This window comes from Onychostoma macrolepis, chromosome 03, assembly GCF_012432095.1.
Source record: "Onychostoma macrolepis isolate SWU-2019 chromosome 03, ASM1243209v1, whole genome shotgun sequence".
Classification (NCBI taxonomy): domain Eukaryota; kingdom Metazoa; phylum Chordata; class Actinopteri; order Cypriniformes; family Cyprinidae; genus Onychostoma; species Onychostoma macrolepis.
The window spans coordinates 28,737,389-28,753,811 of NC_081157.1; the positions used below are offsets into that span (position 1 = coordinate 28,737,389).

The 16,423-nt window shown below is 36.7% G+C and overlaps 1 protein-coding gene across 5 annotated transcripts in view; it reads left to right on the top strand.

Annotated features, from left to right (window-relative positions):
• The window catches only part of axin1 (axin 1), a 47,338-nt gene that overhangs the window by 12,710 nt on the left and 18,205 nt on the right, over positions 1–16,423 (top strand). For all 5 annotated transcript variants that reach the window (XM_058769321.1, XM_058769320.1, XM_058769317.1 and 2 more), the window contains 2 exons: positions 7,095–7,235; positions 12,953–13,049. In XM_058769321.1, coding sequence (XP_058625304.1) covers positions 7,095–7,235; positions 12,953–13,049 — 238 coding nt within the window. The remainder of the gene's footprint in view (positions 1–7,094; positions 7,236–12,952; positions 13,050–16,423) is intronic.

Consider the following 16,423-nt stretch of genomic DNA (forward strand, 5'->3'; position numbering starts at 1 on the left):
ATTCTTTGTTGCATTTTCCTGTCAAAATAACGGAGTTCCTTTTGGAATTCTTCAGCTTTTAAGAACTGCCGGTTTCTCTTGTAGTGGGCGGAGCTAATGCGTAAACGACAATCTCATTGGCTGGCGCTCACCTATTATCCTCCCTGTTTTGATTTCAGCAAATCAATTCAAGCGAACGCAGACAACGTGATTAATATTCATGAACCCAGCAGCTCATTGATCCTTAGGGCGTTTTATATTTATGACAAATATGCATTCATCCTTGATTATTCTAATTACTAAAGTTCTATCATCATATAATATTAAATTATCATATTATATTATAATGCTTGACTGACTGGTACTAAGTGTCAGTAGATAAATAGTGTAGATTAATGAACAATGTTTTATAATAATAATTTATTCTTTTTGGTGTCCATTTCATTAATTTAACATATTTAATATTGGGGGCATCCAAAGTTTTTTGACATTTGAACATTTTTTAAAAAGTAACTCAGTAGTTACTTTCCCTGGTAATTAGTTACTTTTATAATGATCTAACTCAGTTACTATTTGTGAGAAGTAACTAGTAACCATAACTAATTACTTAAAGTAACATGCCCAACACTGCCTGTGTGTGAGCTGGAGGCTATGTATAAGTTTAGTACAGAGATATTTTCACTCTCCGAACACTCTGACTGAGCGCTTCAGAGTTTCACTCTCCGTCAAGCGATCTGTGCTATTTTTCAGATCATCTGAATGGATGCGCAGCACACCTGTATTTGACGTACCGTAAGCTCTAGTGTGAAGCGCACGACTCGCCGTCGCTTTGCTTTTTCCTCACACGCAAAGAGAGCGAGAGAGAGTCTTACATGTAGCGCGTCAATTCTGCTTGGTATGTAAACGATATTCTTTGTTGTGTTTTCCTGTCAAAATAACGGAGTTCCTTTTGGAATTCTTCAGCTTTTAAGAACTGCCGGTTTCTCTTGTAGTGGGCGGAGCTAATGCGTAACGACAATCTCATTGGCTGGCGCTCACCTATTATCCTCCCTGTTTTGATTTCAGCAAATCAATTCAAGCTTAACGCAGACAACGTGATTAATATTCATGAACCCAGCAGCTCATTAATCCTTAGTGCGTTTTATATTGATGACAAATATGCATTCATCCTTGATTATTCTAATTACTAAAGTTCTATCATCATCATAATATTAAATTATCATATTATATTATAATGCTTGACTGACTGGTACTAAGTGTCAGTAGATAAATAGTGTAGATTAATGAACAATGTTTTATAATAATAATTTATTCTTTTAGTGTCCATTTCATTAATTTAACATATTTAATATTGGGGGCATCCAAAGTTTTTTGACATTTGAACATTTTTTAAAAAGTAACTCAGTAGTTACTTTCCCTGGTAATTAGTTACTTTTATAATGATCTAACTCAGTTACTATTTGTGAGAAGTAACTAGTAACCATAACTAATTACTTAAAGTAACATGCCCAACACTGCCTGTGTGTGAGCTGGAGGCTATGTATAAGTTTAGTACAGAGATATTTTCACTCTCCGAACACTCTGACTGAGCGCTTCAGAGTTTCACTCTCCGTCAAGCGATCTGTGCTATTTTTCAGATCATCTGAATGGATGCGCAGCACACCTGTATTTGACGTACCGTAAGCTCTAGTGTGAAGCGCACGACTCGCCGTCGCTTTGCTTTTTCCTCACACGCAAAGAGAGCGAGAGAGAGTCTTACATGTAGCGCGTCAATTCTGCTTGGTATGTAAACGATATTCTTTGTTGTGTTTTCCTGTCAAAATAACGGAGTTCCTTTTGGAATTCTTCAGCTTTTAAGAACTGCCGGGTTCTCCGGTAGTAGGCGGAGATAATGTGCAAATGACAATCTCATTGGCTGGCGCTCGCCTATTATCGTCCCTGTTTTGATTTCAGCAAATCAGTTCGAGCCAATGCAGTAGTGTTGTCAATGTCAAAAGACCCGGTACTTCGGTACCAAGTCGGTACAAAAAAAATGAAAACGTCACTGTACCAGGTTTTTTCTAAGTACCGGTGGTACAGAGTACCCGGTCAACCCGGTTCTTGATGCGCTATCCGGAAGGTGTGCAGATGCGCTCTCTTCATAAAAGCACTGAGATGTGGCGACCTCAAAAGGAGGAAACGCATCAAACAAAACACTTTAAAGACCGACACCCAGATCAAATGAAAGAGTTTAAGCAGGTAAGTTTCAATTTAGTATTTAATATTTAGATCTTCTCTAAATATTCTCTAATATTATTCCATATTTTAATTTGAATGTTGGATTGAAATAAACATCGCCGTTATTAGCGGAGTTAATCGTTAGCATTTTATTTTAGTTAATCTAACATCAACTTACAGTGAGTGAACAATATATTTTTACAACATTAATGTTTGTGAATGTTATTTAATACAAACACTTGATCATTCATGTTTGTTTGGTGTGCATTAAATTATTTTAACAGATTGAGCTTTTTTGATTTTATGTATTAGTACATTTTGAAATGAGCCCTAAGAAGAATAATTGCTATCTATATGGATGGAATAAATGGAATCTTATTGTAAAGTTTTTAATACTACAGTTTCCATCTATTTGATATACACCTGTCTTAAAGTTAAAATATATGTAATCTTATCTAAATTGATTATGAAAGCTGATGTTTGTTATTTACTGAAATGTTATTTTAGCTGGAGTCAATGATCTAATGTTGCACTTGGTCAGACTCAGTCAACCCATTGCTTTACTTAAGTATATTATATCTTCCTTTTACAGCTGCAGGCTGAGGAAGATCGTGAAACACACCAGCAAACCCTAAAACAGACAACAGTTTACAGTTGTTTTTCAGAGGCAGCAGAAATATGACAAACTTTTGGGTGAAAGTTGTTTCCTTTTTCTTTTCTTTTTTTCCTTTTCTTTTGTTACTTGTGGATAAACTTGAAGCAATTTTAAATAAGCATACAGAATGGCATTGATTTTTGTACAGTTTATTTTTGTTTAACTTTATTAATAAAATAATGTGTTTTTTAATTGGCATGTTTTTGTGTTTTACTTTGGTACCGACAACTGTGGATTTTCACTGGTATTACAGAAATTTTGGTACCGTGACAACACTACAATGCAGACAACGTGATTAATATTCATGAATCCAGCAGCTCGTTAATCCTTAGTGCATTTTATATTGTTCTTATTAAAATTCATAGTCTCAACTCGTACGTCTTTATATTTCAAGATGTTCCTGCATTTTCCCGAGAAGTCTCTGGCGTAAATGTATAACGAAAGTACAGATACACTGCTTTGCGGAAAAGCAGAAGTTAGCTGACGTCATTGTGAAAAGGGCCGCTTTTCCACTATCGGACCGAACGGTTCTCTCTGCTTAACCGTTCCATTCCGTGCCGATCCGGGCCAGTCAGCACGGATACGTTTTCATTTTCCACTGTGGTGCTGATAACGGAGCTCTTTGGAATGTAATACAAATGCGTCAGTCGTTGCCTTAGTAACGCAAGTGTAATGTAAACCGCGATATGGACGATGATCAGATATTTGACTGTCTCAGACATTTTTTTTTTTCTTTTTTTATATTGAATGTAGCGTAGCTGTTTGATCAAATATCGCGCTTCCGCTTAGCCAGCTATGGAGAAACTTTGGTAGCCAGGCAACAGAGTGGCGACGTCACGCACACACTCTACCAACTCGGCTGTCTAACCAGCTCGGCTGTCTAACCAGGCTGTCTAACCAGCTCGGCTGTCTAACCAGGCTGTCTAACCAGCACGGCTGTCTAACCAGGCCGAGAACGGTTTGTAATCGTGCCGCGCTGTACCAGGCTCACGTGGAAATACAACTGGAACCGAACCTGACAGTTCTTAGAACCGACAGTTCTGTTTCATTCCTCAACCTTTGACGTGTGCGATCACAACGTTGTGATCACTTGGTTTGTCCATGCAGTGTACGATCACACCAGTCAGTGTGATTTGAACATTTAAGCCACGTTCACGCTGCCGCTGACCTAAAGAGAGCAGCTGTCATCTGTCATGAATGAAACGGCTTCACAGTCTTTTCAACTACAGTATCATTATTTCTGTGTTACAAACGTTCAAATCACAGAAGTACTGCAATAAAAGTTTATAGTTCAGATATAAACACTGATGTGTATGGTAGCGATTAAAATAGAGTAAATCACCTTTTGAAAGTAATTTGACACTTCAAAGGAAGATTTATCGATTACATTCAACAATCATGCCGTTCTATTTTGCACACAAACAGCTCTTAAAGAGTCCAGTTTTTATGTAGCGTGATGTAGTTGATTTTTGTTCATGGTACTCAGCTGCAACTAAATGGTTTGCAAAAAAAAAGAGACAGGATAAATGTTTGATATCATTATTTAATCACATGGGAATCGAAAAGAATCAGAACCAATAAGCGGAATCGCAATCGGAATTGATCAAATTCAAACGATACCCAACCCTATCCCTAATGGGAAGTGTAAAATATGATTGATTTATTAGGAAGTTAATAGTTCTGATTACTTGAGTCAGGACTACCCATGTTATAGACTGGTGTGTTTTTGTATCAAAAAACTGGTGCGTTTGATGTCAGTTGTGCGCAAAAGTTTTTGAAAAATCGTGAATCTTGATTAAAAATTGTGAATCAATTTTTAATTGAATTGTCACCCCAAGAAAGGATATAAATCATGAGGTACCAAAAGATTCCCACTCTTACTAAAATGTATTTGAAATAAATTTATTTCATGCTAAGTATACTACAAATAAATTTACATATTTATTTACTTAATAAAAATACCCTGCAATTGAACTTTTAGTAGCCTATACTAAACTGGCGCATTGCGCACAATTAGTACTCCAAATAAAGTTTAATTAGAATTTGCAAAAATCGTTCTTGAATTGAATCGGTCAAATTAAAACATGAGAAGTGCATTTTGTAGTCCTTTTTTATTATTATTTTATATTAATGAATTTAGTTGTTTTTTTCCATTTAACATAAAGCTAATCATGTCTTGTAGCTCACACAGTAGAGCATGGTGCTAACAACTCCACAGTACTGTGTTTGATTCCCAGGGAATGCACAAACATGATAAAATGTGCACCTTCAATGTAATGTAAGTCACTTTGGATAAAAACATCTGCCAAAATAAATGTAAAAAATGAAGGGGCATAAGATTTGTAATATAGTGTAAGAGTCGTATGTACTACTTGCAAAGTTCCTAGAGTCTGTTTCAAATTGTTGAATATTATTAACTGTTCTATAAAAAAGGTAATCTTGCGAGCAAAATGGTTTTCTTTTTTGAGGGTGATCTTGAATTGTATTTATTTTTATTTTTTTTCAAATTAAGTTGACAATAAACTTACATCTCAATTTTCAGTATTTACATTAATCACTAGTCCGAGAATAAGCCATTAGAGTAACATTTTGCACAGTTCCAATTGAATGCTGGCTTGGAGAACAGGCATTAACCCAATTATATTTTAAGAGCGCTTAAGCAGTGAAACACTTATTCTTGTTGCAGTTTTCGCATGACAAGATGGTGTCCTCAACTGTGTGGTATGTTTTTGTTCTTTGTCGGCATTAACTAATTGCAAGGTAATTTGGTTTTCTGAGAATTCGATTGTCTGCATTTTGTCTCCACCCAGCTGAAAGCACATTTTGAAAATGTTTAAGGTCAATTATGTGATGAAGCTCTTGATTAGTTGTGTGCTGTCATTAATAGAAGGCAGGTCCTTTTTAAAAAAGGATTTTATCTTCAATAAGTCAGGTAGGGCGTAGCGTTATCTTTGACTTGTTACATTTTTGTATTATAATTATATGAAGTAATGATGCTTCAATCAGATTTTAACAGTGATACATTTTTGTCTTGTTATCTCAATAGTCAGATGCCAATCCTTATTTGCTTTTTGTTATAACTGGTTATTTGTAATCTCTGTCACTTTTAGCATAATTATCAATCAACCAACAGTATGACAATCTAGATAACAGCTATGGTGTCATTTAAACAAAATAAATCAACAAGCACAAAACATTAATTTTTAAAATGTTTTTAATAGGCCTAAAAAGAACATGTAGGCATACATAAAATATCCATAATAGCAGACAGTCCTATGAGGAAATAATTAATTTGATATTCTTTTTAACTCATTGGTGTAATGAAACTTAATGTGAGAGCTTTCTGTATTTATTCATTACTCCTCGTGATTGACAGTTGTGTATTCCTCTTCTTATTTAATCATTCATTCTTTTACTTAATTATTTAGCAATTTTTTATCAAATTTCTAAATAGTGTTTATTGAATTATGTATAATTACATTCCCTGCCTTTTTGTTTTGTTGAGGTTGGTAATATTAGTTTCTCTGTTAATTGTTTCCCCTACAGTTTTAAAGTGATGCTGAAGTCTTAAAGTAGACTGGTGTCTATTGCGTTACTGAAATGTGACCCTGGACCTAAAAACCAGTCTTTTTTTTTTTTTTAATTAAGATTTATACATAATCTGAAAGCTGAATAAATAATCTTTCCATCGATGTATGGTTTGTTAGGATCGGACAATATTTGGCTGAGATACAAATATTTGAAAATATTGAAGCTGAGGTTGCAAAAAAATCAAAATACTGAGAAAATCGCTTTAAAAGTTGTCCAAATGAAGCTCTTAGCAATGCATATTACTAATGAAATATTAAGGTTTAATATATATATATATATATACACGGTAGGAAATTTACAATATATCTTCATGAAACATGATCTTTACTTATATCCTAATGATTTTTGTCATAAAAGAAAAATCTATGATTTTGACCCATACAGTGTATTGTTGGCTATTGCTACAAATGTACCCGTGCTACTTAAGACTGCTTTTGTGCTCCAGGGTAACAAATGTGATCTGGTGAATCTGACAGACAGTCAAGTCATACAAAGGGATTATCCAGTTATTGCAATCAGCTGAGCATCCCTCATTTGTCATTATTACTTAGAAACGCGTGAATATAATGCGTCGCTTCACTGAGATGACCTGTTTTGTCTTCCTGATCACGTGTCTAACAGGAATCTCCTCTGTCCCATTTCTCATCAACAGACACGCGTCATGGAGGGAGCCCATCAACCCGTACTACGTGAACACCGGCTACGCGCTGGCTCCCGCCACCAGTGCCAACGACAGCGAGCAGCAGAGCATGTCCAGCGATGCAGACACTCTCTCCCTGACCGACAGCAGTGTGTACGTACACATCGACAGACGCACAAACACACACACGGATGGATCCATCCTCGCCGCCGCAAGCTGGCGGAACATTCCATCCGAGAGCTTAGAGCGATTCAATTTCACCACTGAGTCAATTTGGCAGGATTTTCCTCCTCCAAGAAACTTACAGCCAGTTCTGCAGAAGCCCAGATATTTCAGCAATCGAACGGAAGATGCGCAGACAAAGCTTGATATTACTTGTCATTGGCGTGTCTTAAGCCAAAGCTGGCAGCCGTTAGTGGAGGCTGGTCTCAGAGCAGTGTCTCGTGCACGCAGAATTAGTGCCATTTTCCCCCAGCTCTGCTCTGGGAACAGAAACAAATCTGCTCTCCTCTGAGGAGGACCATCTGCTCATTATCCACACCAATGAAAGCTTCTAAATGTCATTACTTATGCTAATTATAGAGCTTCAAATTGGGAGGTATGAGGCACTGCAGGCTGTAATTTGAAGGCATTGACTTGTTTCCCTTCAAATTAACTTTCCCTGAAAACAAAGGAAATGGCCTTCACGTTGGTACTGTACACAAGCAGGTTACGGAAAGGAACAGGAAATGGAATATAGAAAACAAACAGAGAATAAATAGTGTTTTGGCCTTAGGTGTAATCAAATTTGTCCACTCATTTCATGGCTTCCAAAATATTTCGGCCTCATGCAATTATTTTAAATGGTTGACATGAGGACGTGGTCTGCTGGATAATGCATTGCGATATTAAAATGATTTTCCATCCATTTATGTGGAAGTGGCTATAAATTTAAAGCTTTTAAAATGTGTATTTTTAAAACTGCTAATGCAGCCAACGCTCAGTCAAGGTGCGGTCACATTAGGGAAATTTCATGGGTAAAAAAAGGTCCCTTGTCAATAGTGTATTGGTGAGTGAAGCACAGCTCACAAGTCTCTGTCAAACCAAGCGGCTTTCCATTGGCCAGTTCTGCGAATCTGTGTAACCAACTTGTACCTGTTGCAAAATATGCATGGGGAAATCTTTCACTCGTGTAGATTCCCATTGAAATGACTGGATGTTGTCAGTGAAAACTTGCTGAACAACCATTAATATACCGTTAGCAACTATAGTATACATAGATAGTGTACCAAGGTACGAAGCACAGCTCGCACAGAAGTGATTGTCAGATCGAGCAGCTTTCCATTGGTCAATGCAGCAAATACGCATAAAAAAAATTAAAGGGCTAGTTCACCCAAAAATGAAAATTCTGCCATTAAGTCACCCTCATGTCGTTCCAAAACCACAAGACCTTCCTTCATCTTCGAACAAGAATTAAGATATTTCTGATTAAATCTGAGGGCTTTCTGACCCTAACAACAAAAATTAAGACTACTTTCAGCAATCCATTTAAACATGTTGCAAAACCTTCACAGGGAAATATTTTGCTCTCATGTGAAATTCCCATTAGTGTGGATTCATAGAATAAATTCACGGACAAAGGACCATTTTCTATTGGCAATAGTGTAGCAATCATGTGGATTTCTATTTGAAATTCATTTCTATTTAAAAGTGAAGTTTCATGGTCAAAGTCTATTGTCAATAGTGTGGTAATGTACAAAGCCCAGCAGAAGCCACTTTCAAACCAAGCAGCTTTCCATTGGTCAATGCCGCAAATCCACGTAACCAACTTGAACCCGTTGTAAAATCTACGTGGTGAAAACATTTTGCCCTCACACGGAATTCCTCATCGAAATGGCTGGATTTTGCCCACAAAAAGTTCACAGAACAGTGGTAAATGTTGACCGTTTCTTAACTGTAATTTAGCAAAATGTACAATTTCATCGTCAGAAAATGAGTTCCTTTTTTAATGCGTTTTGTGTGGGTTTTAGGTAGAGATGGTTTTAGCTAGAGAAGCAGCAACAGGGAGTGTGCTGAGTGCAGAGATGGCATGAGTGATCCGTGTTACACAAAAAAAACACATTAAAGGCACATCAGGGCAAAAACATGTGTCTGAAGTGGGCTAGATTAGAGGCCATTATCAGCTGTTTGCCAGGCAGAGATGCAGGGGGGTCCGCAGCAGGACCCGGGGGGATTAAAGACTCCCTGTGCATGTGTCAGTGAAGGACCCCAAACATGCTTTGCTCTGAAGCTGTTGCCGCCACTGCCCCAGGGATTCAGTCAGATGTGGGGAGGACATTTTTTTTTTACAATTTCAGTCCCACAACAAAAACGTAAACGCCTGCTATCACTTTAGCTTTGCAGTCTGAGGTCTGCTCTCACACAAGGACTGCACATATTCATTGTTACAAAGCAGCAGCACCATTTTGTTCCCTGTAGAACTGACATTTCTTTACAAGTCGCACATGCTAGTGAGGTAACATTTTGCATTTAGCAAGCTCAGTTAAATCCCCTGATGTTCAGTACGTTTTTCATCACAAGTTGTTCAAAAATGAACATTTTCATTGTATACTCACCCTCATATCATTCCAGTATGTATGAATTTGTGTTTTGTGGAACAGAATTGTTTAGCAGAATGTCTGATCTGCTCGCTTTTATACAATGAAAGTAAATGGGAATCACAGACTGTCAAGCCTTCAAATGGCATAAGTCTCATTCATTAGTCCATAAGGCTTCTGAAGTCATATGTTCTGAGGATGTATGATGGCTTTAAAGGGAAATAAATATTCGCTAAAAAATTTAGCTTTACAGCCGTGGTCACCATTTACTTAACTGTATAGAAAAGAGCATTAGTATTATTTATATTCTATTATAGTATTTAAAGGTGGGGTAAGTGATTTCTGGTAGCCAGTGTTGATTTTTGAAATCACCAAAACAAACACGCCCCTACCCCAAAAGGGTCCGCCCCACACATATGTATGGCAACGATTAGTTCTGTGAAACAAAGCAAAACCAATGTTACTCACCGATCGAGAAGAAACAAAGCAACCTCGGCATCCAATCGCAAGCAAACGTTCCATTTATGATGTATTGACACAAATTTCGAATGATTTTCAACGGTCGCTTTGTCGTGTAGACGGACTTTAGCTGGCGCAACACGACAACTGTCGCATCCGATGTAGACACGGTGTAAGCCGCCTTTTGTTCCGCAGATGTTTTCCTCTTTTGTTTTTTTTATCTGCCATCTCTTATCTTTCTGTCGTCGCTCAGCTAATGTCCGTCCTGTGCACTGAGCCATACCTGTCAACCCTCCTGTTTTTCCCGGGATTCTCACGTATTTTTACTCTTTCTATAAAAAAAAATCCCACTGGGCGTATTTTATATTTGCTACATTCACCTCCGGTAAAACTCCCGTAATTTGTATGGCCCAAACCTCATTATATGAATAATCACGTCAACATATTCCAAGGTTGTCCAGTTGCCAGATCCAGATCCAGTTGCATCCTTCTCACACAATCGACACGTACAAATTTCAACCCATTTGTCCCCTCAACTTGGCAACCTACAACCTAGTGATGCTGTTGCGGTTATATCCGTGGGCCGAGTGGGTCGGGTAACAAAAAAAATGCATTTTGATTATTTACGGGTGGATAAGATAAATAATTAATGATGCAAATATTAACTACATTTTCTTAAACATGAACGTGTTTTAAATACATTTTTTCATCAGGCATACAATTTCGTTTGTGTGTGTTCGTCTGTTCGGGAAGTTGCAGTGACAGAAACGGTTCACTGGTAGAAATGAGAGGAGAAGACTTAGGTGGTGCTTCGGTAAAAAAAAAACAAAAAAAAACTATACATGTAAATTGAGATATAGCTTACACTTCAAAAAGCTATGGCTTAATTGATTAAATATGAGCCAGGGATCAACGCTAATGATTTTTTCTACTGGCCCCTGCCAACATTTTCATTGGCCCTGCCACAAAATTGTAAATAGTTGCTTTCATCATTGTTTTTGATCTGTTATCTTGTATTCTAATGAATAAGCTTATATGACACCAATATTTTAGATATCAATTAAATTTTACAATTCTCTATTCCAATTTCAATACCACAGTAAAAATCACTAGCCACAAATAAACAAATATAAAGTTTAAACATTATTAAGGACGGTGACAGTAAATAAGAACAAATGAACAAATTACAAGTAATAGCACATATACTATAGCACAAAGATAGAAATGAAATGATGCTTTAGGTTTTTATGTTTGTAGATGTTCAGGTATAGAAATGGAAAAATCACATATAAAATAACATTTGAAATATTCTTCACTCTGTGTTGCACCTTGATTTTTTTTTTCATATCATTTTGAAACTAGAGGCAGCCACTGCATTTTAATCATGGATTAATCCACACACACAAAAAAAATAAAAACGTGCAATGTTTGATTTATATTAAACTGTAGAATTTCAAAATCTGAAGCAAAAACAGAACGACCCGACTTGTGAAATTATGCTAACGTTACGTAAAACATCGTCACTAAACAGGGCTGAATGAGATGCAGTTTCACTCTCTGACAGCAGGCGGCGCTCATGGAACAGTGGTACAGCGTTTCCTTGGTTACCACTGTTAAACACAGCAGTGCTGCACATATTAACACCAATTTAATATGCATTATACCGAGACGAGTTGAAAAGAAAACGCCATTTCTGTAAACAGCCAGTTCCCCTCAGAAACACATTCATATAAAATTCAATATTTGGATTTTCTTCCTATATTTCACGCATCGTGAACAGAGGTCTTGTTCTGCCTGCTAGTGCTACAGTATTTTCTGTTTTTTGTGTCCGTCTTCATCGTCTCTGGCCTCTGTTAACGGCCGTTTACAGACTAATTATAATAATAATAACGTAATATTTCCACACAAATGGTATTTGGGAAAATGATTGAAGTGCAGTTTGTGTGCAAGCACGGAACAGAAGATGCTCTAAAATAAAACACAAAATGTCCAGTCGATCGGTGCATCTGTACAGTGTATAAATTCAATATAGATTAATCATTGTTAAAGTTACTTTCCAAGGAGGGTATTTTGACACACTCCGCCCCCTATAGACACAACCCCCCACCTCCCGATCTCCCGTATTTTGGTACCCAAATGTTGACAGGTATGCTACTGATTGGAAGTTTGTTTTGGTACTCTGCCCAGACTCGTTTTCTAAAGCGTTTTTGAAAAAATACATACCCCACCTTTAATATTTTTAGTTAGCTTATTTTTACATTTTCAGTTTTCCTCTTAATTTGAGTAATTTAGTGTGTTTTTTTTTTTGTGTTTTTTTTGGTGACACTTTGCATTAAGAAAAATTATTTTAAGTGTTTATTAATCTTAATGTTAAGTACAGCATCTAGTAATGCATTATTAAAATCAAAAGCTGTATATGTTAATATTATTTAATTGACGAGCTAATATGAACTAATGAACAGTTTTTCATTATTAACTAATGTTAGTAGTGATTAATAAATACTGTATTAATTGTATTGCTCATGCATTAACAAAAATTGATTAATGGCACCTTATTATAAAGTGTTACTGTTTTATTTATTCATATCAATATTATTCTTAATAGTTTACTATAACAACACTGGCTTAGACATTCTGCTAACAATATACTTTTGTGTTCCAAGGATGAAAGTAAGTCATACAGGTGAGTAAATGACCAAATTAGTGTGTTTTTTTTTTTTTTTTATTACCTTTTTTTTTTTTTTTTTCAAGGTGTGTTGTGTAGAAGACTTCGTATATTGTATTTTTGTATTTTGCTAAAGATTGAGAACTAAAATCTTATGCTTCTCCCTACAGAGATGGAGTCCCACCTTATAGATATCGCAAGCCGCATCGACATGAGATACACGAAAGTGCCAAAGTTAATGGGCGAGTGCCACTACCTCATATTCCTGTAAGTATGCTTTGGATTTCTAGAACACCTTGTTGACTTTTGTGTGTGTGTGTCTCTCTCTCTCTACCTTTCTTTCCATCGTTCCTCTCTCTCTTTCTCTTCCCCCACTCTTTCTTTTTATTTTATTGTCTGTGCCTTGTCTCCGTCCATCATCATCTGGTCTTTCCCTGTCATTCTTACTCTCTCTTTTCTTCCCCCTGCCTTGTCTCTCCCATCGCCCCTAAAATGAATGTGCATTCTTAAGATGCACAGCGGTGGCTGGGGAGCTTTGATCATGTGCCGGCGAATAGCTGATGGAGAGTGAGAGAGAGCGCGTGTGCTGTCTAAAGCGTTCCTGATGCTCTCGTCAGCTCTGCCTGCTCTGCCCCAGCAGATGTGAAGCCTCCCCCTCTGATGGCTCGGCTTTCCCACTGCACCGGCTCCAGCATAATTGGAGCCTCTGAGATGGAGCCCAATTTAACAGAGCAAACATACACTTCCCCTCACCGGGGCCTTTCACTCATCCTATAGAGACTGAAAGCTGTGGAGGCAGCGAAGACACTTCATCTCGAATGCGCATGTGACGTACTAGAGACTCTTTTAACGTTTTTTTTTTTTTTTCAGCGTGCACACCAATATCTGATTATCGAATGACAAGTTGCAGATGTACAAACTTTCTTAAAGGGATAGTTCACCTGAAAATGTACCTTCTGTCATAGTTTACCTCATGTCGTTCCAAACCGGTTTGACTTTCTTTATTTCATGGAACACAGAATGATGTAGCAGGGTGTTTTGCTGTTTCCAGGGGCTGTCAAGCTCTAAAATGATAAAAAGAGCCACACAATTAGTGTTGTGTTTACCATGTTTAGGTTAAAAATAGCTTCACAAACAGTCTTTTCAACTACAAAGTATTACAGTCTTACAGTCATTCATGTTATCACAGAAATACTGGGATGAAAGCGTATAGTTCGGATATAAACATGGTTGAGAACTTGCGATCAAAATAGAGCAATGTCAATTTTATTTATATAGCACTATTAAAACAACACATGTTGGCCAATGTGCTTTACATCATCTCAACATACAGATTATAATATACAAAAACATCACCTAAAAGAATAATAATAGGTAGTAATAATAAAAAATGATCAGTGAGAAGAATATGCCATGGCAAACCAATGTCTTTATCGCTACCTTAAGAATATGTACAGAGTCAGCATCCCTGACATGTAAAGGTAAACTATTCCAAAGTCTTGGTGCTACTGCCGCAAACGCACGATCCCCTTTCTGGCTCAACTTAGTCCTTGGAATTTAAAGTAAATTTTAAGTTGTTGATCTCGATGTTCTTCCACTCTGATACTCGATTAACAGCTCTGATAGATAAGTAGGTGCAAGGCCATGCAAAGACTTATACACTAATAAAAGAAGCTTAAAATCAATCCTGTACTGTACTAGGGTTGTAAATCGGATGGTTCGTCACGATACGATATCGATTCTCAGACCCAGCGATGCGATATTTGCCAGTACCTCAAATTCTACGATACGATTTGATTCGATACAGGAGTATATCGATCAATATTATGATATTATATACCTATATTATACCTATTTTAAACCACAATCTACATTTTTATTAATGGGTCAGTGACGTGACGCTACTTTTTTTGTGTCCATAAGGTTAAATTAAATTTAACTCTTTCCCCGCCAGCGTTTTAAAAAAAAAAAGTTGCCAGCCACCGCCAGCATTTTTGATTATTTTCACCTAAATTTGACGGCCCTCAGAATATTTTCTGCTATGAATACAAGAACATATTATATATGAAAATAAAGAACCAAGTCTCTGCTTTTAAACAAAAAAAAAAAACTATTTTATCACCATTTGAATGCAGGTGAGTACCATCAAAAATACAACATTTTGGACAAAAAACTGATAAAGTAGTGCATTTTCATGCAAAATACATTCAGATGTCTTATTCTTTCACCTGTAAATAATTATATGAATAATTTAAATTGCATTCAATAAACAGAACAAACAGACACACACACACACACACACACACACAAACATATACATACTAGGGCTGTCATTGTTAACGCATGCGATTAATCAAAAAAATTTTAACGCGTTAATATTTTTTTAACGCAAATTAATCGCTTGATAAGGTTTGACCCCAACTTCCCGTCATCGCAGCGCGGAAGGTTATCTATCATTGTGTGATGAGGGTGCAGCGAACCAGTGTTTCCAGGGCAGCGGCGCAAGTGGGCTATTTTGAAAATACAGTCGCGGGAAAAATTACAGAGCCGTTTTGGGCTACTTTTTTAATGTACCGCGGCCGCCCAAAGTGTATGTAGACATACAAATTAAAAAGATCCTTTTACTAATGTGTATTATACTTGGAATGTATCCCTGGCAACTTAAGAACGGAGAGGCGGTAACATCACAAACAATGTGAGTTTCAGCAGAGCAGCAGAAATAAACAGCCACTATAGATTATATTAGATAATAAACACACGATTACGATAGGATATGGTCTGTATGTGATTTTTTTTTTTTTAGATTAACGTGTACTTAATTTGTTAAAATGCTAATTTGTGCAGCGATATAAAAGGCTATAAACAGCATATTTTAACAACAGTAAACGACCAAATTCCACATGTGATCCTAAAAGGAAGTTATTACAAACACTTGATGGTGGTTTGAAGTGAGTTCTGAGTAAAAGTGTACTATTAATCTCATAAATTGTCTTATGAAGCATGATGCTAATATTAGCTCTAATGCAGCTGCAGAACAGGTCCAATTCTTCTTTATAATGCATTTTGTCATAATACTTCACGTAAGGTCGCAAGAAAATGTTTTGTTGTATTTACTCAGAAATACTCTTGATAATAGTTGGGTCAATGTATACTGGGATTGAAGCGATGTGGCTTGGTAAACATTTTATTGCCAGTTTAAAGGCTGATAATGGCTGAATAAAAACAAAAGAATAAAGATAAAAGAATAAGGATTATGTCTCATACCTGGCGGAAGTGCGAAAGGTTCTGTTTCCTTAAACTAGTTTGTCATGCATTTCTTAATTTCAACACATTTACAGGTAAATCCTAAGATTTAAAATTTGCGATTAATCACAGTCCACGACTGTGATTAACGCGATTAAATTTTTTAATCGATTGACAGCACTAATACATACATATGATTATACACACACACACAGGCTACATACATACATATGCATACATATACTGTACATGCACACACACACATATAGATAGATAGATAGATAGATAGATAGATAGAGCCTACACACACACACACACACACCCCTATTCAGATCGACGGATCGGTTACAACTACAGATGTTTCTGTGTCTGTAAATGCATCTCTCTCACTGACTACA